Source organism: Aethalodelphis obliquidens, unplaced genomic scaffold (assembly GCF_003676395.1).
Source record: "Aethalodelphis obliquidens isolate GAN/ISIS:26980383/991018 unplaced genomic scaffold, ASM367639v1 scaffold7, whole genome shotgun sequence".
NCBI classification, from domain to species: domain Eukaryota; kingdom Metazoa; phylum Chordata; class Mammalia; order Artiodactyla; family Delphinidae; genus Aethalodelphis; species Aethalodelphis obliquidens.
In genome coordinates this window covers 51,194,033-51,215,757 of record NW_020837951.1, presented here as the reverse complement: position 1 = coordinate 51,215,757, position 21,725 = coordinate 51,194,033, and the positions used below count along the sequence as shown (strand labels likewise).

At 43.6% G+C, this 21,725-nt stretch overlaps 1 protein-coding gene across 7 annotated transcripts in view; it reads right to left on the bottom strand.

The window, feature by feature from the left end:
- KANK1 (KN motif and ankyrin repeat domains 1) overlaps positions 1–21,725 on the bottom strand; it is a 193,553-nt gene that overhangs the window by 21,101 nt on the left and 150,727 nt on the right. For 5 of the 7 annotated variants that reach the window (XM_027105746.1, XM_027105749.1, XM_027105752.1 and 2 more), the window contains one exon: positions 4,769–7,423. In XM_027105746.1, coding sequence (XP_026961547.1) covers positions 4,769–7,423 — 2,655 coding nt within the window. The remainder of the gene's footprint in view (positions 1–4,768; positions 7,424–21,725) is intronic. The other 2 variants (XM_027105747.1, XM_027105751.1) reach the window with 1 other exon arrangement.

The window sequence follows — 21,725 nt, the reverse complement described above, 5'->3', positions numbered from 1 at the left end:
GTGGGTTGCAGCAGAAAACTCATGAATTTGGGGGGAAAAAGTTCTTCAGATGAATCTGATGGGCAGCCTGGTGAAGAGCTACTTTTACAGAATAATTCTGCTGAAAGGGCCCAAGCAAGAAAAATCTAATCCTACCCTCTCGTGACACAGGAGGACACGGCAGCCCAAACGCCCCTAAAGTGTTATTGCAAGTTCTTGGGCAGCCAGAACCAGATGTCAGCCCTCTGACCTCCGGGTCAATGGACTTTCACATCATGCTACCACACACCGCAGGGTTCCAGAAACATTTGGTTTGGATTATTCAGTGCTTGTAGCATTTACTAAAAGAAAATTGTGATTTTAAAGAAAGGTACTGGGACAAGTAAATGGTATATGATTTGAAGTAAGAAAACTAACTAGAAATGGTATTTTGTAATGACTTAATTTTCCCTGCTTTTGCTTTGGCTCAGATCTCTGTCTACAAAATTGCTTTCACAGTTATGGGAATGACTTCAAGTTCATACATTTTTTTAGCAAGCCCAAGATAACTAAGAGTGCAAATATGGAAGCTGATTTAAAAAGCAGTTCTTTTATTCCAGTATGAGAGATGAATTTTCTATAAATCATGTAACAGGCAGTTAAGTTCCACTGTTTTAGATAGTTCTGTTCGTTATTTGCTCAGAGACAGTTACATATTTTTCAAGTATTTGTAACTGCAAGTCATTTGTCTAGAATTTTCTCTCTCCTCCTCCTCTCTCCAGAGGGAAAAAGGAAAAGGAAAAAAAAAAGTAACCCACTCCTCAAACCAAAACAACCCAACTGATTTACAGAAAGAATAAACATTTTTTTCCCTGAGGTTTCTGAGAAACTTATTTCCTCTTAACCTTTTAATTCCATGAAAGAAAATATTAAATACATGAAACTCATACTACTAGTAATTAAAAGTACTTTACAGATCATCTTTGATTACCACCAAATTCCAGCTGCATCAAAACTGTGACATTGTCTCTTAAATCCTGAAAAAATGTTTGTGATGTTTCATGTGAAAAATGACATAGGAGAATATGTACGATTCAAATGCTGTCAAAACAGAATGTGTCTAAAATACAGACCTGCACACTTGTACACACCAAACACACAAGGGGTTACCCCATGAGAGCATGTGGGAGGCTCTCAGTATTTTATGCTCTTCTGAACTGTTAATGTGTTATGAGCACATACTCCAGTTATAACTTCAAGAAATTGAATAGGAGTGTTAGGCATTATTATTTTGCTGATAAAAATAATGCTCTTTTGCATACTAAAAAGCAATACCCTCAAATCTTCAACCCTAGGAAAACTGAAGAGAATTCTCTGGGTTTGGTACTAATATACACCTAATTTAATTTTAGGCTTCATTTTGAGCTTTGACGTAGATTCTGAAAGAATCTGAATTGAAAATTTATTCTACTCATTTTGTGTTTTCCCATTGTTATTGATATATTTCCTTAGCTTGATAAAATTGTTAGCTGGGGAGGTGTAACCATTGGGGGGTGGGGGAAGGTGATGGCCAGCCAGAATTACGAAGACAATAATTTGCATTAAATACAAAAGACTATTTGTAGCGCATTTGTTTGGCAGTTTGTTCTAGATCTACATTTCCATTTCTGGAAGTAGAGAAAACAGTTAACAGCAATGAGAGCCAGCATTTATCCTCTGTGGTGCAGACTATCCCAAATGCTTTAATCACACTGACACACTAAATCTTCATTTCAACCCTGTAGGGGAACAAAGACAACCTGTCCTAGTGCCGAGAAGGAATTCGAACCCAGAATACCTGGCTTTGGAGCCCAAACTTAAATTCTTTAAACTAAAGTACTAGGTTCACATAAGTGATCATTTATATGCTCTTTTTGGCGATGTCAAACTCAAACTTCTTATCATTTGATTTGGGGAAGAAAGTTTGAGATGACTACCTTTCTATACTCCATTTTCCTTTTGGTACAGAAATGTATTCTAGTGTATCTGTGGGGAGGAAGGTGATCTCTGTATCTTACTCTTCCGCCATCTTCCCCAAGGTCAAGAAATGTATTCTAGACTGTATGTGAGCAATATTCTGTAGTGTTCGGTGTGAACAATAAGCTGGAGTACATTTGACACACCTTCACTCTTCACAGCCTGCAGACGTTGAGATCTCTACTACACTGAACTGCTTTCATTTCCAGCCCATACAACACACACGAGATAACAAAAATGTAATTCTCTGGATTGAGTTCCTAACCTAATTCCTTCCTTAGAACTTTAAAGCAAAATACAAATGTGATGGGAATTACAGAAATAATTTAAAGTTGTTCTTGCATGCTCTGAGAGGAAGCTGCCACTATGATCAAGTAAGTTCTATGAAGAATATTTATACTTTTGTTCACAAATGTTGTAGGTCTCCTGCATTTTAGCTGATTAATCAGGTGTTCATGTGTAGGGTCAGATCGAAATAGTGATGTCTGGAATGTCAATGTGACTGGAAATAGACCAAAAAACACTGTAACACAGCCAGTCAAAACCTCCTCCCTGGGTCTTGATGCTCTGGGTGCCAGGCAGATTACCCCAACGATTCACCTGAATATTTTTGGCAGGAATGTGAAATAGAAACCCCTGTTTTGGGAGGAGGGAGGAAGGCTGGCAGGAAAATGCTCTTACAACGGATGATGCACTGTACCATGTGTGTCTGGAGGTATTTAAGAGTTTCATTTTGACTTCAACATCTGACATCATGATTTTTAAAAAGAAGTAGAAACAGACATACTATTAGTTACTTAAGACCTTGCTTCGGTTCAAACATCATTTTAATCTCTTGACTCTAAAATGACTCCCTGTAAATTTATTAGACTCCTTTAACTCCAAAAGGCAAAAATATGTCATACATCAGCTGTCACTGTCATGTTCAGTTTTCTTCCACAATAAGCTATCTGGTCCACAACACAGCTACTAAAAACTAATTCAGGTTTGGAGGTGAAACCTCAGAAGATATAAAAATAATCTATTTCAGTCTATTTTAACCATTGCTCTTTTGGTTATAGAGGGAAACAAAGAATTTGAACTTTTTGTTTATTAAGTTACATTTAAGTCTCTACTGCACGTTTCCACATAAAATTAAATTTAATGCACACTACACCAATCATTTGAAGCACTTTAACTCATTTTATGTGTAGCACTGGGCCAGAGTAGAGTGTTTCTTTAGTACTTCCCAAACCTCAGCTACACTTTGGCACATCAACAAAAGAAACCACACTGGACGTGCTAGCAGCACCCCCCCCCCCGCCAGGACGACAAAGGCCACCCTGTGCTCACTGGGGGTCAGTGATGAACACACTGACAACCTTACAGGATGGATGCCCTTTGACTGCCCATTTCACAAGGAAGTATAAAGAAGGATGACTTTCCTTCCCCAGGTCATGCTGCTTTGTGACAGCTCGAGAGCCAGGAATGGAACCCAGTGGTAGGATGATAATATGTACAATTAGAACCACATGCAGCTGACAACAGGGGAACTTATTTTAGTGAGGCTCACAGGGAAAGAGCATGTCACCAAATCTTCCAGGGTAATTTCTCCATTATTAGCTTCAATTTAAAGAAGAGCCAGGGCCTTCCCTGGTGGCGCAGTAGTTAAGAATCCACCTGTCAATGCAGGGGACACGGATTCGAGCTGTGGTCCGGGTAGACCCCACATGCCGCGAAGCAACTAGGCCCATGTGCCACAACTACTGAGCCCGCGCTCTAGAACCTGTGAGACACAACTACTGAAGCCCACGTGCCACAACTACCGAAGCCCGCACACCTAGAGCCCATGCTGCGCAACAAGAGAAGCCACCGCAACGAGAAGCCCGCGCACCGCAACGAAGAGCAGCCCCCGCTCACCGCAACCAGAGAACGCCCACGCACAGCAAAGAAGACCCAATGCACCCAAAAATAAATAAATAAATTTATTAAAAGAAAAAAGAAAAGCCAAGGTGAGCAGGAATCCCAATGAATAAGGGAAAGTATGAGAAAGACAAAAATGTAAGCACCTAACAAAATGAACAGTGGGAAAGGCCTCCCTTGTCTCAGGGTTCTGGCTCAGGGGCTCCTTGTCAGAGAGGCCTTCCTGGACCACGCCATCTCCAACTGCCCTCACCTCTCCGCCACCACTCACTGTTCCTCTAAGTGGAGTTCCTTCCTTCATAGCACGTACCACCTCCTGACGTATCTAGGTATATTGTTTATTGCCTGTGCCCCCGACTGGAAATGTAAGCACCATGAAAACAAGAGCCTATACCTATGTTTGAAACAAAGCAGGTATGTAATCATTATTTGTTGAACTGATACATGAATTAATGGAATCTCTGTCCCCTCATAAAAAGTTTTAATTAAAAACACTTCATACCAGTATTTTTTCATTGATCATACACTGGTAATTGCGGATACAAACAGGGCAGGACTTTTTTTCAGGCCATCCTGTATAAAATGAGCAAGTACATAACGGAAAGACATCTAGCAAACCAGCAGCCCCCCAAGACAGCCCCTAAGCCAGCCAACACTAGTATGCTTTTCTTCTTCTAGCCTTAATGAAATTATCAGATAATGAGAATCAGCAGAGCTGCTTATGGATTTAGATTCTTGGTTTTCATTCTACCCATTACCATTCTGAAGCTTTCTCCATGATTCCAAAAAATAGCTCCGCCAGGCAAAAAAAAAAAAAAAAAATCCCTACCTCCTGGATTTCCACTGTCCCCCATCCTCTCTCACTCCCAGGACCCTCAGGAGCACCACCTACCTGTGACCTTACCCAGGCTGGTTTTCAGGAAGTCAGGCCTCAGCTCTTCAGCACTTGCAGACTTCACGACAGAGTTGATTGACGATAACGCGTTGATGAGCTGGGAGTTGAGGGAGCCAATCTGTGAGTGAGGTTCCCCAAAAGCTTCTGCCAGTTCACTGTAGTTCTCAGCCAGCAGCGCCTGCTGCTCTGCCAGCAGCTTCTGGACACGCTCAATGTAGTGATCCAAGCCTGTCACCATTCTGGACGGAGCCTGGGGCTGGGGGCTCTCCACGAACTCTCCTACGGGCTCGTCCCCAACCCCTACACTCCTCCGGCTGCCGTTCGGCCCCACTGTCAACTGTGGAGGGCCACAAGCTATGGTCCTCATTTTCAGACCAACCAGACAGTTGTCGTTAATACTGATGTGCCCCACGCCTGACTCTTTGGTCTTCACAGAGGATGGCCTGTCGAACCCAGAGGCGCCGGAGAGCACCGTTCCAACTCCGACGGACCGCATCTTAGCGGAGCTGACGTCCTTGACGCGGCCTTCTCCGACCGCCACAGTCCGCATCTCCACAGTCCGGGTGCTGGTGTGCTTGTCCATGGTGCTGAGGGAAGTGTTGGTGCAGGACTCTGTGAGGGTAGCTGTCTCGGTGTTGGTGAACTGGGACACCTGTTCTAGAACCGTGCTGCTGTGCTGGCTCGTGGTTCGAGGCACTGCCATGACAGCAGCTTCCACCTGGCTGACGGCCTCCGTGTTCACACTCCGGGAGATGCACTCCCTTGGGGAGCAGACGATCACATCGACAGAGCAATCTCCACAGCCGATGGAGCGGACTTCTTTGAGATTCAGGTTGGTCTTGAGGAGTGTCAGGTCGCTCACAGACTCCTCCGTGTTGCTGCCTGTTTCACAGACGCTGATGTCCACACCCACGCTCTTGTCACACGTCCCCACAGACCGCCCAGTACATCGGTCGTGCATTTCCACCCTTTCCTTAACAATCCACCAATTCATGGGCAGCTCAGGCCCCACCACTTTATTCTCACGATCGGGCTGGCAGGAGATGCCTATGCTATTTGTCTGCACACAGGTCCCGACACAGGTGTCAACCACGTCCACGTGACTGCCAGCTATTTGGTCTCTTGTGGGTATCACTGCCTCCACCACCTTGCTGAAAACAAGCGGCTGGGCCATCATAGCTTTGTCAACTTTTTTTCTCGAGCCAGCAGCTTGCAGCTCTTGCTTGAGTTTAGTCATCTCCCGGTCATGGGTGGTTTCTTTAAGCTGTACTTCCAGGCGATAGATCTTTTCCTTTAACGCTTCTATGGTCTGCTGTTGCAGCTCAATTTCTTTGTCAGCTTCGGTAGTCACTCCAAGCATGGCTTCTGTCACACTGACCCCAGAATTCCTCGTCGCGGTGACCGTGCCTACAGCAACATCCTTACAGGACCTGGCGCCCCTGTGGTGCACGACAATGCTGTCCATGTTCTCATCAGCACCCACAGCCACAGACTGGCAATCTCGACGCCGACACTGCCCGTTCTCCCTGAGCTCTGAGGAGGCCTCACAGCTGCTGTCCTGGATCTTCTGCTCCAGGGCCTGCATGTCTGCTGTGAGCTGCCGGAATTCCTTTATCCTCTGGGTGCTCTGCTCCGCCCCCTCCATTTCTCCCTCCTCATAGTCAATGTATAATTCCCCGCCACTTCTCTGGGTCCTGGAGAGGTGTTCCAGCTGGGATGCGTTCCCAGCACTGTAGGACCTCTTTCTCACACCACAGACATCGTTCTGGGATGCAGCTCTGTGGTCTTTCAACTGTGAAGCCAACTGCCTTTTCTCCTCTTGCAAGACAGAGATCTTCACCTGGAGCACAGGGATGGTTCGCACCTGCTCTTCTAGCTCTTTCAGGCGTTTCAGGGCAATGGCCATCTGCTCACGGATGTGCTGCAGGTGCATGGGGCTCACGTTGGTCACTGGAGTGGAGATCCCTGAGCTCAGAGGGCTGTGGCGGATGGAACTCCCCATGGAAGAGGTGGTGGCAGCAGCTGGGGCATAGCCACCATAATCCCCGTTGCCTTGGTATCCATTCTGATGCTGCTGCATGGCGGGATTGTGGTTTCCAGAACCCATAAATGAGGAGAGGGAGCTCGTGGAGCCCACGCCTCCAAAACTGGCCAGCCTGGGCCTTCGGAACTCACCAGGTGCCACCTGCATGGTGACTCTCTCCTGTTCGAGTCTTCTCCGGGTCTCCATCAGTGTCTTGGTGACATGAAGGTTGTGCTTTGGGAGTTGCGGGGATGGTGGTGGCAGCTGTCGGCTTTCTGGGATGGTAAGAAAAGTGGGTGAGGTCTCCAGAGGGGCAGGTGGCCTTGGGACTGGAGCTGATGTAACTTCACTTTGGGCTAACTGCTTGTTGCCATCACTGCTGGAGGATGAGAGGGACTCGGTGGAAGTCCACACACCTTGATGGCCAGGTGCGGCCCTGGTTTCTGGGCGTGGCACAGATGGCTTCCGCCTCTTCTGGATGTTCACTTTCTTGATGGTGTTTCCTTTCTGTATGTCATCTACGTATTTGAGGAAATCTAAGTCTAGTTGATAACCATAGGGGGTCTCCACAAAATAGGGACCTTTTTGTCCCCTGTCATGATCTCCATTCAGAACATCATCTGCTTTTCCTAAGAGAGAAAGAAGAGAATATTATAACGCCATGTAATACTCATAATGGTAAAAACTAACATGTGTCGTATATTGCAGTGTGGTAAACTAGTATGATTTAAGAGTTGACAAATCTATGCTCTAACCCTGAATCTACAGCTTATCAACTGGGTAAGAGAGTTAACAAACTTCTCAGAACTTCAGTTTCCCCCTGAGTAAAAATGCAAACAAGTATTTAAATCATAAGGTTGTTAAAAGAATGTAATGAGAAAATGATTTTTAAGAGCCAGGCACACAGTAAGTCCTTACTAAATACTTGATTTTTTAAAAAAGAATGCATTAAAAAGACTGGAAAGCATTTTCAAGTTGATCATTTCTTTTGCCGTCTACAGTCCCTTTGAAGTATAGACAGCAGTCGTTATGACGCCTACTTTATAAAGTGTACTCTGAGGCACAAAAAAGTGAGAAGTCTTAAAGTAACAGATCAAGTCAGTTCAGATCCAGGAAGCCTGGACCTGAGTTCTCCCACCTACTGCTCTTTTGCAGACCATACAGCCCTTCTAACTGGTGGCCAGCATACCCCGGTGCCTGACCACCCCCACAAGGTCACAATTTGCCTTGACACCTTCCTTGCAGAGAAAGCGGGGACACAGGGGACACTGAGTGATTAACTCCAGCAGCATGGGGGCAAGAACAGTTGGAGGACAGACTTCACTTCACCTATGTTGTGTGTCTTCCCATTTAAAAACAAAACCAAACCCCAAACGTGTTTTCCTCTTTGACTTCTTTTGGACAAAACATTCACTATTCCAAGAATACCTTGTTTTGCATTTGTGATGGATCCAAACAGATGCAAAGGAGAATGAAAATAAGGGCAAACCTATACTCCAAACACTGGATCATGTGGCATTTGATAAATGCTACTTCTGGCTAAACCATTTAGAAAAGGAAACAGGAATCTTTCAAGGCACAGACCTTGCTGCTGACCTGAGCTATGCATTTCAAACTGAAAACCAAGGCCATTTTTATTTAAATTGCAAGATTAAGAAATGTGTTTTCCTAGAGTCATAATACCACGATCTGCATTTGAGAGCTACGAGAAGGATCCCAAAGTGATGAGTAAAAATGCAAGCCATCTGTACCCCTGCCCCTCTCCTTGGGTGTAAAAGCCCACCTAACTGCTGTCAAGGTCCAGGTACTTCCAGCAATTTGGAGACTGCTGGCCTGTCCTTCCACCCTTGACAGTGCTGAATGTGACACCCGACAGTGTGAGAGCTCTGAGTAAACCTTTTACCTCCACTCCCCCGCTTCCCTCTGAAACGCTGGAAAGAAAAGTACAGAAAAGAAAAATGCCAAGCAGAGGAATAAAAAGGTTATGTTCTCTTCGTGTCCTCATTTAAAACAACATTAAATTGTTCTGGCTGTTAGAATCTGGCCATTAGATTTCAGTTTTAAACCACGTGGAAGAAGGATTCTATTTGAAAGAGGTGTTCAACACCAATCATTTTCTAGCCTAAGGAAGGGTAAGCTGATGGGGAGCTCTGCGCCCGGAAACTTGTGCTCAGGCTAACAGAACGTGTCTTCTTTCCTTTTTAACTCCACAAAGGGCAACATGCTCACTCAAAGTATGCAGCCAGACCTGTTTCCAGTGCTGTCTGAAATTCCATCAGCAAAGAAAAACGGCAGGCTTGGGTGTCAGACAGATCTCACGGCACGCGTTGATTCTAAGCTGGGCCGGCCTAGACCCTCCCGGCCAGGTGCCCGCTGCCGCCCGCCCCGCTCCCGGGCCGGCGGGGACTGCGCCCCGGGGGAGGCCCTGTCGCCCGCCCGCTGGCCGCACACCTACCGGGCGCCCGCTGCGCTCCCGCCGGCCCGTCGCCCGCAGTCCAGCTCGGGGGCCCAGGCTCTCCACCCCGTCAGCGCAGGAGGGTGGACACTGGGGGAACTCGGCCGGCGGGCCGGGCGCACACGCCATAGGCCGGGTCCTCACCAATGAGGTCGCAGCGGCTCGCCGACCCCACCCCCGGGCGCCCTCAGCTACTCGGCGGCCCCCGCTTTCTGAATGCAAACAGGAAGCCCGGAGCTTTTGAAAACGTGTGTTCTTCTGGCCAGTTTTGCCAGGAGTCAAAAGAAAGCCAGCAGTTTCAATGTCTCCACAGAGAGGCTCTGTCTTTGCCGCACAGGTCCCTTCTTCATGAAAGAGTGTGTGTTCTGGTGTGGAAACCGGCGGCCTCGGCCCTGGGCCACCTGAGGAAGCCGGAGGCACAATGGGCCCCACTGTTCTCTGTGGGTTCCGAGAGCACCCGCCGCGGCATGGGTTCCAGAGCGGGCGGGCGGAAAGCTTCCCAGCGCTCGGCTCAGGACAGGGATCAAGGAGTTATCCTTTAACAGTCATCTCCACTGTGCCTTTGCCACGAGTGAAGGTTTCTTAGAAAATAAAATAAATAAAATAAAATAACTTTTTAAAAGCCACTTTGCTTGTTAAAAAAAAATCACTATGCTGTACACCTATATATAATATTGTACACTACTACAATATTGTAAAGCAATTATACTACAAAAGAAAAAGAACGCGATGAGGAATACAAAAAAAGAATGTTATGTACGGATCATCTAAAGTAAAAAAAGTCACTCATATCTCACCATCTAGTGGCAATTGTTAGTATTTTGGTATAGCGCTTAGGTTTTTCTGTGTATGTCTTTTTAACATCGTTAATGTTCCCACTTAGGCATTTTCATTAGGAAAGGTTAATTTTCATTGATTTCTCCTCAAAAACTTTTTTTTTTAAATGCACTAACGTCAGGATTAAAAAAAAAAAAGCACATCCCATTTTTCAGCGAAATTCAACTGGCCCATCTTTAGTTATTTCTGAAGTTCACAAAAGGTACAGGTCATGCTGAATTATCTCTAAATGAACTTCAGACTTCTATATCTGGGAATCAGGAGAGGTTAGAATTTAACCATGTTAAGCTTGATCAGACTGTTCTAAGGACTTGTAATCCAAATTTCATTCTCCAGCAGCTAAAAAGCATGATATATTCTCAAGGTGTCATTTTTCCAAACAGTTGTCCACGGTACAAATTACTCTACCATTAAATAAAGACACCTAGTGTCATGATTATTTTATCTTCTGCTTTCTAGTGTACCTTTACATACATTAACACAAATACAGCACTTATATGCCCTGATTGATTTACCAACTTTTTCATATATGTTTGTCTTGTCTCTCAGTACTAGACTGTAAGTATCTTGAGAGCAACAAATTTAATTTTTAAAAGTTCTTTCTTTGCTCTCCCTTCCAACCACACACATGAATTAACAAGATGCTGGGGACTAAGATGTTTTATAATGTTTACTGAAGGAATAAATGCATATACAGTATAGCAGAGAACCTTTAGAAAGATTTAGAAAAACATCTAAATACTCTGTACTCTGAAGTTGCTTGTTCTATATTAGTGTTAAGGACATTTCTTACATGATGCTGTTTCAGTGATTATCTTTAGGTTGTGGAATCATGGTGATTTTAATGTTCTTACAAATTTTTACAACACATAGGCATTTATCTTCTAAAAAAATATGATTACAAGAAGTCACTGCTTTGAAGCAAGAGGAATGTATTTAAATAAACTCCAAGAAAGCTCATTTGACAGAGGGATGTATGGGGCAACCATAGCAAAGATAACTAGATGTTCCTCAGTATGTGTTACCTTGTTCTTCTACACTAATAGGACTCTCTTTGTTCAGTTGGTCAAATATAAACACTATATTTCCCTAGCCTCCTTTGCTGTTAGTATGGCCATAAGCAGATATGTCATGTAGCAACTCCCAAAAGCCTCCCCTAAAAGACACAGGAATTGTTCTTTGACAGCCTTTCTCTTTGTTCCTTCCTCCATCCTGTGGCCTGGAATGCAGAGGTGATGACTGGAACAATAGCACTGCTATCTTGGACTATGAGATCATACTTATGGATGGAGGAACAAGGTGCTAGAAGGAACCTGGGTCTCTAAGAGCTTTGTGGATCAGAGCACTACACTACTCCTGGAAAGCCTACCTCTACACATTTATGTGAAAGATAAACTTTTATTTTGTTTAGCTATTGTTTGTTTGGGGTCTCTGTTACTTAGAGCTAAACTGAACTCTAATGGATACAGTACTCTCTCCTCAGTGTCTTCTCCCTCTCACAAAAAAAAAAAAAAAAAAAAAAAAATTAAGACCAGATCTTGAAAAGAAAAATGTTTAATGATAAACTGGGGGAGATGTTACATTAAAACATTTTCATCACAAAAAATTTGATAAATTCAAGAATAATTAAGGATGTATAAAAACAACAGTTAAAAACAAAAATCTCTGAATGGGTTATAAAGGAGACTCTTAACTTCCTAAAAAGCCTTTTTGGACTAACAGAGCTATGCCTGCTTATACAAAGCCAAAAACCACTGGCTGTTATCTGCAACTGAAATCCGGAAAGTAACAGCTTCTAACGAAATAGTCTGGAATCAGAGAGCTGTCCCTGGTGTTTACAAGAATTTTCTGAATGTCTGGAAATCCAGTGGTAGAGACTGCTCCTCGCACCACCTCTACCTTCATTATATAGCATTTATTGAAAGCTTAGTTGGGTGCAGAAAATGGTCCTATTCAATGGAAAGAGTAGGAGGAAGGATTTATAAGAAATAAAATGAGGTACAGTCTAGCTGTGAGATAAATGCCAAACACCCTAAACATAACACTAAGTTAGGTCAGTTACAAAGGTATATTATCAACAAGCACAATCTGATGATATATGAATAAATGATCAAAACAGAATGGAGTTAACCAGGAGATGAGTTCTGAAGACAAGGTAAGTGATGACAGAGTAAAAAGGAAAGACAGGTAGGTGGTGGAGAAGAGCCAGGCAGCTCAAGGAAAGACGAGGCTAGAAGAGAGGGGAGTGACCAAGTACAGAAGAGGACACCACACTGGGTCCCGGAGCAGGGGAATCTCATCCATTTAGTCACTGATAGACTGCATACCGGGCCCTGTGCTAGGGGGCTAAAAGGCTCAACAAGGATGGTCTTCATAGCTGTGTGTGGATTAAACTGAGATAGGGAAAGAGATTAAATTCAAGGGGACCAGTTAAAATGTTATAGTACCCAAGCGTGACGTGAGGACCAAATAAAAAAATGACTCATATATTTAACTTATATTTATAATCAATATTGATTAAAGAAAAACAATTTTGGTAACACCTCTCTCTCTTATTACTATTTTCCAGGTACTATTATTGTAGGAGCTGGGGACACAGTATGAACAAAGGAGACAAGGCCCTTGTTCTCACAAGGCTCACAGTCTAGTGGGAGGGGGGTAGGTAGTGCATAGAAAAATAAATAAATAAAAGGCAAGGCAGAAGTGAAGCGAAGAGGCGGAACCACCAGAATTTATATCTGTGTGCCAGGCTAAGTGGATGGGCTTCTAACAGTGGTCCACCTGCTTCTCAGGTTGCCATCATCTCTGGGTCGACCAACTTCCTAGACACCAAGGATCAGAGTCCCTCTTCCCTCTTCTCTCCCCCAACCCAGTTTGTACAGTTAGCAATTTGGGGTAATCAAACACCAAATGTGAGAGCACCAACTAGAGACAACTCCCCAAGTCCAGACCAAATTCCCATGTGTTCAGAGAAAAGCTAAAATCAACAAACTGATGGTTAATTCTACTCTTTATTTATATGTTTGCTACCTGTAAAACTAGCGCTCTGTGACAAGGCAAGTGTATAGACTCAAGAACAATTTGAAATTTTCCTTGCAATTTTTCTGCATTAACAAAGTGCAATGGAGATATGGATATTTCAAAAGTCATTTCATTCAGATTCATAAAGCATTATATGGTTTTAACTTTTCAAGGAAAGTAAACTTAATATCCAAATATTTGGTTTGGGAAGACATAAAAAGTAATGTACTGGCCAGGAGGTAGAAGATTAGAAGAAACTAGTCTGGGAGTACTAACCTGCTAGTAGTGTTTCTCAACTGGGGGTGATTTTGCCCCCAGGGGATATTTAGCAAATTCTGGAGACATTTTTGCTTGCCACAACTAGAAGAAGTGGTGCTACTGGCATCTAGTAGGTAGACGCCAGGAATGCTGCTAAACATCCTACAATGCTCAGGAGGGTCCTACCTTTCCCAACAAAGAATTATCCAGTCCAAAATGTCAATACAATGGGCCCTCTTTATCTGTGGAACCCACAGATACAGAGGGTCAACTGTACTACGTCATTTTATATAAGGGACTTGAGCATCCACGGATTTTGGTATCCCTGAGGGGTCCTGGCATCAATTCCCTGTGGATACTGAGTGCAGACTGTGGTGTTGAGGCCTAGAGTGCCTATGCTAAAGGCAGTGAGCAGAGTAAAAATTCACATACAGCAATTGAGAATCTGGCCATGTAAGCTGCGGTCTCCAAGTCTTCCTTTTCTCAGTGGAACCACACCATCATGCTTAAGTGACAGGGTAATAAAAATGCCATTTCTGAGCCAGAAACCACTAAATACTTTTCTACATACACTATCACAGTGAGCCATTCTTTACTATGAGCAAAAAAACACTGGAGGTTTCTGAAATAACGTGTCCCGGTGAACTTTTAAACGGACAAAACTTTGATATTATTACTCTATCTATTAATTAGGATACAATGACTTCTTTGTTCTGGTTTCACTGCTGCAAACTCTAGGCCCAATTACTGACTAATGGTGCCGTGAAAAATAATTGCACCTATGTGCCAAGACTTCCACACACTATGTGTTTTTCTTCACCAGATAGTCTACCTGACTATTGAAACTGAAGAACTCTGCTAATTCCCATTACCGTATTGCCCCCTCTCACATGAAGCATGAAGTTTTTGCCTTAAGAGCTGAGTCAATCCCCTAGAAGCACATAATTAAACACAGATTCCCATACTTAAAAGCAGCAGAGGGTAAGCGTCCTGCTGTCTGAAGCAGTCAAAAAGATTCAACATCAGCTAAGGCTGAGAGGCAGGAGAGAAAAGCAGTAGGATCAACTCAGAGATGAACTTTAAGAGAGAGAAGTTCTCATGAAGTTACTCAGAGTATGAAAGTAATTGAGCTAGCGAATCAACTTTTCCCGGCATGGAGCAGGGGAAGAAGAAGACAGTGAAGTGGAACAGGTCCTTCTGGACAGGTTTAACTGGAAAGCTCTCCTGATGACACTGTCAGCGTTAAGACGGAGACCCAAGGAGCTTCTCGTACCAAATCTACTGAGAGATACCATTTGTTAGAGAACACACAAAGAAAAGGATAACAATGTAAGTGTTCCTCATTCTGTTTTCCAAGAATGTATGGCAGATGAGAGTTTCTCTTGCTTTTTCATTTACCAAAGAGTTATTTTTATATCTGCTCTTTTCCCCTCCTAGCTAACAAATCCATCCAATCATTCATTCAAATGATGAGCACCTATTAGATGTTAGGGCCTGTTCTATAAAGCCTGAATCCCTGTTCCATGGAGTTTATACTACCTACCTGATTTCACCTAGACTTCTTCTCAGGTTGCAGCTGTTTTAAACAGCTACCCAAATGCTTTGTTCAAATAAAATGACAACATGAAGAAAAGCAAAGTGCATGCCAGAGTTCATGCGAAATACCAGGCCAACTGACACGTCGTACGTAGCATAACTCAATTTTACAGGCTTGGTTTGTTGACGTGGCTAAGTTATAATGTGTTTTTTTTCTCATAATCCGAAACTCTTCATAACTCCTTCTGGCTTCTCCCCCTAAATAGTCAGATTTCCTCACAGCTGATCTTATCTCTGCTTTTGTAACCTGTCCCCACAGACATTAACCTGCACATTCTTCCACTGTCTCCCGTCACTACTCCTCTTCATACTGGTCCCACATTCCAGGTCTACCTGTTCCCACACCCCAGAGAGGGAATTTGACCTGGGGAAGATGCAACTGTCAGACTGAAAGATGGATTTATTCTTTCATTCAGTAAGTATTTATTACGAACCTACCATGTGGCAAACACTGCTAGGGGCAAATCAAAATGGACAGAGAGCCTACCTGGGTAGAACTTGTGAACTATAGGAGACAGACAAAGGATGCATATATAAAAGCAACTGTGATAAGTGCTGTGAGAGTAGAAGACAGGATTATGCCAGGGCAGAGCAGGGATCCCACCTGGGCTGAGTGCAGGGAGTGTTCTGCCAGGGTGCTGTATTTGAGGAGTCCACTGGGCTAAGGGCAGGTGGCAGGGAGACTGGGATGGCAGAAATTCTAGGCAGAGAAATTCTAGGCATATGTGAAACCTGCCACTTTTAGGAACTGAAAAGAGCTTTGCATGATAAAGAAAACACGAACCCAGGCAGAGAAGGGACCAAGCCCCAATCACACAGGGCCCTGGGAGTCAGGTCTGTGGTTCTCAAGCGCATCAGGTAGCTGCTGAAGGGTCTAAACACGGGAGTGAAATGATGAGACTTGCATCTTAGCAAGGCTGATCTGGCTAGATGCTAGAGTATGTATTAAAATTCTCTTCGGCGGCCTCCATTAGGTTTTCCATGGACTGTTCAAGTCCCTGTGAATTTTTCTTGCGGTATTACAAATTCCTTTGCACTGTGTGAGTTTTACTTACTCAACTAGATAAGTGCTAGCCATAGTGTTAAAACCACCAGAACTTAGAGCCTGCCTGCATTTGGCGGCAGCCTGTGGCCCACATCTTCCCCCCTAAACTATTCAAAAGGAAACTGAGAAGGCCTGACAAGTCTCAGCTCCTCTGGGCAGAGCTAGAGACAGGGATCAGTCTTTGTACTCATCCTCTGGGGCTCTATCTATGACCTCATTCTGCTAATAAAAAAGAAAATATTTTTCTTTAAACTAATGGATGACTCACTGCAGAGAAAAATGATGGGATTTCCTTTTGAGAAGTATGATAAATCTAATCTGGGAGGAACAGGGGTGGCATGAGTGAGGGCAGGAAGAAAGAAGAGAGGCTATTTCAGGGAATGCAGGCTCTGATTTAGCATGTTGAGATGCAGAGCACAAACTTGCTCCATATTTGAAACTTGAATGGGCACAGCAGGCACTGAAAATCTCTGTGTAGCAAAGACAATGTTGACCCTGGCAGCCAGCAAGTGTCTTCGTGGAGGAGAGAGGGAAGAATGGGTGGCATGCTATTGCCAACCCATAGTGTGCTCCCAGCCCCAGCCCCTACTTCTCTGCCCACGCTGACCAGGGCCTGAGTTACCCAAGGGAAGGCTAAAGACAAAGGAGAGGGTCTGGGAGAATGTAAGCAATACACTCTGAAAATTCAAGACTTCTACCTACTACATGGTCTCTGACAAGCTGAACTTCAGATCGGCTTGCCTCTAGTCACCTGAGTGCTCTGTCTACCTGCCTGACAAGGATCTTGCTGCAGGTGACCCCTGTTGCCTGAGGTGCATACCACCTTTAGAACTCAGATAACAGGTGCTACCTACTAGTTACTAACCTCAAGTGTCAGCACACATCAGATGAACTATTTAATAAGTGTCAGGGGTCTAGTTGGCTCCAAAACTCTCTTAGGTTCCACTGTCCAAATCTGGGATAATCTGGGCATCAAAATAATATGACTAATGATAGTAGCAGATTTCACTCCACTGAATAAATCAGGTATCTGTGAGTCCATAATGCTATAATATATAATACAGTGCCAATTTATAGTTCAATAAATAAAGAAAGAATCCTGGAAACAGAAAATCACCATTTAACAACGATTATTAACAGTAGCTGACTCAGGCAGGAATCATCAACGGCTGCTAAGTCTAGTGTGTAGAGATTTCCTACTGAAGAACAGGATGTTGGTGTGGCCTCAGAACGCCTCCCACAGAATACGTGTCAATCACAAAGAGAAAAATGGTGATGGTATGGTGCAGAAAGCTGACCAAGAACCACGTGGACCCGGTGATCAAGGCTACCAACGCGTGCCCCTGAGGTCATATTCTGAGAAGAGCACAGTTTCATTTCTGTTAGGTTTCCACCCGGAAGGCATGCCTGAATCTGGAAATGTTCATGGATCCTACCTGAAAGACATCGTACAGAAGGACAGGTCTCTCTTTTTTTTTAGGCTGCACCATGTGGCTTGTAGGATCTTAGTTCCCTGACCAGGGATCGAACCCAGGCCGCTGGCAGTTGAAGCGCAGAGTCCTCATCACTGGACCGCCAGGGAATTCCCAGGTCTCTATTTTTATTTTATTTTTTTACTAGATCTTTATTGGAGTATAATTGCTTCACAATACTGTGTTAGTTTGTGTTGTACACCAAAGTGAATCAGCCATATGCATACATATGTCCCCATATCCCCTCCCTCTTTTTTTTTTTTAAACATCTTTATTGGAGTATAATTGCTTTACAATGGTGTGTTAGTTTCTGCTTTATAACAAAGTGAATCAGTTATACATATACATATGTTCCCATATCTCTTCCCTCTTGCGTCTCCCTCCCTCCCACCCTCCCTATCCCACCCCTCTAGGTGGTCACAAAGCACCGAGCTGATCTCCCTGTGCTATGCGGCTGCTTCCCACTAGCTATATACCTTACGTTTGGTAGTGTATATATGTCCATGCCACTTCCTCACTTTGTCACAGCTTACCCTTCTCCCTCCCCATATCCTCAAGTCCATTCTCTAGTAGGTCTGTGTCTTTACTCCCATCTTACCCCTAGGTACTTAATGACCTTTTTTTTTTCTCTTAGTCCACATATATGTTAGCATACGGTATTTGTTTTTCTCTTTCTGACTTACTTCACTCTGTATGACAGACTCTAGGTCCATCCACCTCACTACCAATAACTCAATTTCGTTTCTTTTTATGGCTGAGTAATATTCCATTGTATATATGTGCCACATCTTCTTTATCCTTTCATCTGTTGATGGACACTTAGGTTGCTTCCATGTCCTGGCTATTGTAAACAGAGCTGCAGTGAACATTGTGGTACATGACTCTTTTTGAATTATGGTTTTCTTAGGGTATATGCCCAGTAGTGGGATCGCTGGGTCGTATGGTAGTTCTATTTGTAGTTTTTTAAGGAACCTCCATACTGTTCTCCATAGTGGCTGTACTAATTCACATTCCCACCAGCAGTGCAAGTGTTCTCTTTTCTCCACACCCTCTCCAGCATTTATTGTTTCTAGATTTTTTGATGATGGCCATTCTGAGTGGTATCAGATGATATCTCATTGTAGTTTTGATTTGCATTTCTCTAATGATAAATGATGTTGAGCGTTCTTTCATATGTTTGTTGGCAATCTGTATATCTTCTCTGGAGAAATGTCTATTTAGGTCTTCTGCCCATTTTTGGATTGGGTTGTTTGTTTGTTTGTTACTGAGCTGCATGAGCTGCTTGTAAATTTTCGAGATTAATCCTTTGTCAGTTGCTTCATTTGCAAATATTTTCTCCCATTCATACACCATGATCAAGTTGGGTTTATTCCAGGAATGCAAGGATTCTTCAATATACACAAATCAATCAATGTGATACACCATATTAACAAATTGAAGGAGAAAAACCATACGATCATCTCAATAGATGCAGAGAAAGCTTTAGACAAAATTCAACACCCATTTATGATTAAAAAAAAACCTGCAGAAAGTCGGCATAGAGGGAACTTTCCTCAACATAATAAAGGCCATATATGACAAACCCACAGCCAACATTGTCCTCAGTGGTGAAAAACTGAAACCATTTCCACTAAGATCAGGAACAAGACAAGGTTGCCCACTCTCACCACTCTTATTCAACATAGTTTTGGAAGTTTTAGCCACAGCAATCAGAGAAGAAAAAGAAATAAAAGGAATCCAAATCAGAAAAGAAGAAGTAAAGCTGTCACTGTTTGCAGACGACATGATACTATACATAGAGAATCCTAAAGATGCTACCAGAAAACTACTAGAGCTAATCAATGAATTTGGTAAAGTAGCAGGATACAAAATTAATGCACAGAAATCCCCTCCCTCTTGAGTCTCCCTCCCACCCTCCCTATCCCACCCCCTAGGTCATCGCAAAGCACCAAGCTGATCTCCCTGTGCTATGCGGCTGCTTCCCACTATCTATTTAACATTTGGTGGTGTATATAGGTCCACGCCACTCTCTCACTTTGCCCCAGCTTCCCACTCCCCCCACCCGTGTCCTCAAGTCTATCCTCTATGTCTGCATCTTTATTCCTGCCCTGAAAGTAGGTTCATCAGTACCATTTTTTCTTTTTAGATTCCATATATATTTTTTTAAATCTGTCAAGGTCATCAAAGAAAGGAAAGGCTAAGAACTGTTTCAGATCAAAGGCGATTAAAGAGATATGACAAATGCATGCCTTTATACACATACACACACACACACAAGCACATATATACATGCAAAAAGAGACAGAGCAAATGTGGCAAAATATTAACCACTGGGGAATCTGAATCTGGATGAAGGATGCATGAGAGTTCTTTTATAAATTTTCTCTAAGTTTGAAATTATTTCAAAATAAATTACATAGATAGAGATGATAATAACCTCCTCTACTTGTGCCTCCAGTACCTTTGGGGTACATGAGAGCAGTCAGTGTGAGTCACCAGGGAGCACAGCCAACACTCTGCTGCTTGCTCATATGCAAATTAAGCGGCCTGTTTTTTATCAAGCCTAATGTCTCTGCTCTCCTATATTACATATTCTTTGAGGAATTTTACATTTGTTTGAGGTATACCTGGAAACTTATAGAGCTCCTCAAATATTAATTTTGCAGATTGGTTGCCAGAAGCCCCATTATAGAAAACAAAGTCCAAAAGTTCCTTTCTGTTGCATTAAAAGTCTTCAACAATTTTGCCCCAATCCAGCACTTCCCAGTTTCCTCCCTCCGCCCACCACCCCAACTCCGAATCTCAACCAACCAAGCAACTTTAAGCCTATCTGCCTTTGCTCACTCTGTTCCCTCTACCTGGCATGCCCTTCCCCAGCTTCTTCCATCTGTCAGAATTAGCTGCTTTCCCCTTAGGGGCCCAACCCAAATATCCCATCCTTTGTAGAGTCTTCCCTTATCCCTAACTGCTCTGTCCTGGAAAGAACTGGTCACCTTCTTCCCTCCATTCTCCTAGCACTCTTTGCTAACGCGTACTGACCTGTGTTGTGACTGCCAGGCGCATGCTTGTCTTCCCCCAGCAGACTGCAGGTGTGCTGTGGGGCAGAAGCCAAGTAGTACTTTTCTATCTTTCAGTGCACAGCATGGTGCTTGGCACACAGCATGCTCGGTATTCGGTGAAATGAAAAACCCCATGTCTAGGCATGTACCAGTTAATTAAGGATGGTGGAGGAAGAGCTGTAGTGATTAAAATCAGGCACTCTGGGACCAGACTGCCTGGGTTCGAATCCTGCCACTGCCACTTTCCAGCCACTGGCAAGTCAGATTCTGTTCCAGCTGTATAATTGGGAAAATAAGAGACCTGCTTCAGTGTTTCTGTGGAGTACGGCAGACTACTATTATTATTTACTATTATTGGACCACCCTCTGTTGTTTGGTGAAGCACATAGCCCTGGCATCCAGATAGTCCAGAACTCCTCTCCCTCCACCCTGCTTTTTCTCCCCCTACCCCACGAAGCTAGGGTTTGAGGTATTTGTGATGCTTTTCAAAATCGAGTTTGCTAAACATCTAAATTGGTTTCTGCTGGCTGAGGGAGATGCTGGCTGGGCCCTGCAGAGGATGTTCATGTGTATGTGTGTGCACACTACGGCTCAGGAGAGTGGAGTATGGGTGCTGGTTAGGTATACAGGGAGCCCTAGTCCAGCATCAATTATGCGTAGGAAGGAAGTAAAATAAGAAGTAAAAGTGGAAAAACTTCCCCAATCTTTAAAAGTATATTACGACCAAGTTAAGATATTTTCTTCTCACAATAAGAGGACAAAGGCAGGCACTAATTTTTATCAACAATCTCATTCTTCTATCTCTACTGAAGTCATAAGAGTAGAGCATTCTTTAACACACTGTGCAGAGACGTGTGCTTTAGAACCACTGACTGCATTTCCATGTAGTCATCCAGAATGGCTTGCCTAAACTTGGGGGCGGGGGGCGGTATAATTTTTTCATAAAACAAGTACAGGAGCCATAAATACTTCCTAGTTCACAGACAAGCAATGGGCAACAAGGGTCTGGAATTGCACACTCAGTGACAAGGTTTGTACGCATAAAATGAGGGGACTGGTGGAACTCGATGATTTCCAAAGGTTGCTTCCAGACCATGACCCTTTCACTATACTTCACACAAAATTCCATAACATCGCATGCTATGTGAGCAAGTGAAGGAAGAAATTAATTAGAGCAGTTGTCAGACT